This window comes from Penaeus chinensis, chromosome 8, assembly GCF_019202785.1.
Source record: "Penaeus chinensis breed Huanghai No. 1 chromosome 8, ASM1920278v2, whole genome shotgun sequence".
NCBI lineage: Eukaryota > Metazoa > Arthropoda > Malacostraca > Decapoda > Penaeidae > Penaeus > Penaeus chinensis.
In genome coordinates this window covers 8,596,432-8,598,931 of record NC_061826.1, presented here as the reverse complement: position 1 = coordinate 8,598,931, position 2,500 = coordinate 8,596,432, and the positions used below count along the sequence as shown (strand labels likewise).

Sequence of the window (2,500 nt, the reverse complement as noted above, 5' to 3'; positions counted from 1 at the left end):
ATGTTCTGGTGGAAGGATCTAACTAGACAAAGGAGCTTTGGAGGGCAGCCAATTTTAGAAAGCGCCAAGTACAGTCCCTCACGACTAACTGTGTCAAACGCTTTAGTCAGATCGACAAAAGCAAGAAATAATGGCATATTTTGCTCCCTGCATTTCTCCTGAAGCTGTCTCAATGCAAAGATCATGTCAATAGTTGATCGGCCTGCCCTGAAACCACACTGAGATTCAGGATAGACACGCTCAGCAAGCTTTTGTAACCTGACAAGAAGAACTCTTGCATATACCTTGCCCACTATACTAAGGAGAGATATGCCCCTGTAATTGTTGCAGTCACTCCGTTCACCTTTATTCTTGTAGAGAGTAACTATCTTAGTATCTCTCATGTCCTGTGGCACTTCACCTTCTGCCCAGCAACAACAAAGAAGATCATAAATAGGTTTAAGGAGGACTGTCTGACACTGTTTGATTAAATCAGGAGGTATCTCATCACTTCCTGGAGCTTTACCAGGGGCAAGCTGGTCAATAGCTTTACTCAGCTCAGAGATTGTAGGCATCTCATCAAGCTCATGTAAAACACCAAGTTGCTCCATCGCAGCAACTGCAGACTCAGAAACAGTGCTCTGCCTAGAGTATAGGACAGAATAATGCTCTTTCCAGCGATCCAACTGCTTACCCTTGTCCACAATAAGTTCTCCAGAGGAGGATTTCAAGGGGGCAGATTTGATCTGAGTAGGCCCTGTTGCAGTCTTAATGCCCTCATACATGGCTCTGATATTGCCTGTAGCAGAGACATTTTCAATGCACTGACTCAGCTCCATCCAGTAGTCATTGGCGCAACGCCTGACCATCTGCTTGGCCTCATTTCTGGCTTGCCGGAGCTTGTACAGATTTTCTCTAATGGGGTGCTTGTTGTACACGCACTGCATTTGCCTCTTTTTCACAATAACAGGATTAAGTATCTTAGACTTTGTCTCAAACCAGTCAGAAGACTTGGTTTTTTTTCTACCAAAGGTTGCAAGTGCACAGCTGTGCATTGCAGATTTCAAAGACTGCCATCGCTTTTCAGCTGGATTTGACTCTATGATTGAATATTCCTTTTCAAAAAGGTTTGTAAATTGTGACACAAGCACAGGATCCTGCATGTTTGCAGTGTTCAGACGAGGCTTTCCCTTAGCCTTATAACAGAACATCTTTTTTGGAGAGAGCTTAACTTTGCGACAAACAAGCAAATGATCAGTATCACAGTCAGCACTGTGATAAGAACGAACAACTTTGATGGAATTGAGGTTTGATCTACGAACAAGCACAAGATCAAGCTGATGCCAATGCTTGCTGCGTGGATGTCTCCAAGAAACTTTATTCTGAGGTTTAGTCTGAAAGAATGAGTTAGCAACGCAAAGATTGAGACGCGTGCAAAATTCAAGAAGTCTCTGACCATTTTCATTAACTTTGCCAACATTGAGTTTGCCTAAACAAGAAGGCCAAGCCTCGTAGTCACTACCAACTCGGGCATTGAAATCGCCAAGTAGAATAACTTGGTCTTTTGGAGGAACTTTCAGAAGGGTGGCACAGAGATTTTCATAAAACTCATCTTTTGTGTCAGAGGAGGCCATGAGAGTTGGCGCGTAGACACTGATGAGTGTCACAGGGCAAGTGGTGGTGTTGAGTCTCATTGTGAGAATACGTTCAGAGCCGTTTGTTGGAGGTTCAATCATTTTCAACAGACTATTCTTCACAGCAAAGCCGACACCATGCTCCCTTCTCTCATCTTTTGGCTTACCATGCCAATAGAAGGTATAGTCTTTCTCGCGCAGGCTAGCTGCCTCTGCAAGGCGCGTCTCCTGCAGTGCAACAATGTCGACATCAAGTCTAGAGAGCTCATGGTTTATAACTGCAGTTTTTCTAAGGTCATTTATGCTTCCAAGGTCAACTGAAATACCAGTAAGCATAGTCCTGACATTCCAGGTTCCCAGTTTCAGAGCTGGTCTCTGTGATTTTGAGTGAGTTTTGGCAGGTGTATTTATTAAGACTAGCTTTTCGGCTTTTGGCCTAGCCCCACACACCCAGGCGAAGCAAGCTAGAATGGCACGGGAATTCACCTAATTTACCGGGGGCTGCCCAGCTTAAGGAGGGCGGTAGATTTCCAATGGGGCGCGATGACCCCTCCCACCGACGGTAAGAGACCCCTAGCGCTCGTCATGACGGCCATTAGTCAGAGCTTATAACCGGTAAACTGCCTCTCACCCGTGTTGTTACTCCACTGAGCGTGAGCCCAGCGGACTGGAGTGTCCTCTCCAATGTATAAGAATGTGGATGGATGAGTGAGTGTCGAGCGGTGCCTGGGCAAAAACAAAAAATAATAACACAAAGAAAAAAAAAAAAAATAGAAATAGGAGTACAGATGCTGCCCAATAATCAGTGCTCCCCTCTACTTCCCAGTGATTACACAAGCGAGGCATACGAGATGACATCAACCTGCCACAAAGGGACGCAGATTTTT

At 45.0% G+C, this 2,500-nt stretch overlaps 1 protein-coding gene across 1 annotated transcript in view; it reads right to left on the bottom strand.

Moving 5' to 3' along the window:
* LOC125027771 overlaps window positions 1–2,200 on the bottom strand; it is a 10,046-nt gene extending 7,846 nt beyond the window's left edge. The window contains exons 1-2 of the mRNA XM_047616908.1: window positions 2,171–2,200; window positions 458–1,988 (exon numbers count right to left, since the gene is read on the bottom strand). Of these exons, the coding sequence (XP_047472864.1) occupies window positions 458–1,988; window positions 2,171–2,200 (1,561 nt within the window). The remainder of the gene's footprint in view (window positions 1–457; window positions 1,989–2,170) is intronic.
* Window positions 2,201–2,500: the final 300 nt, after the last annotated feature.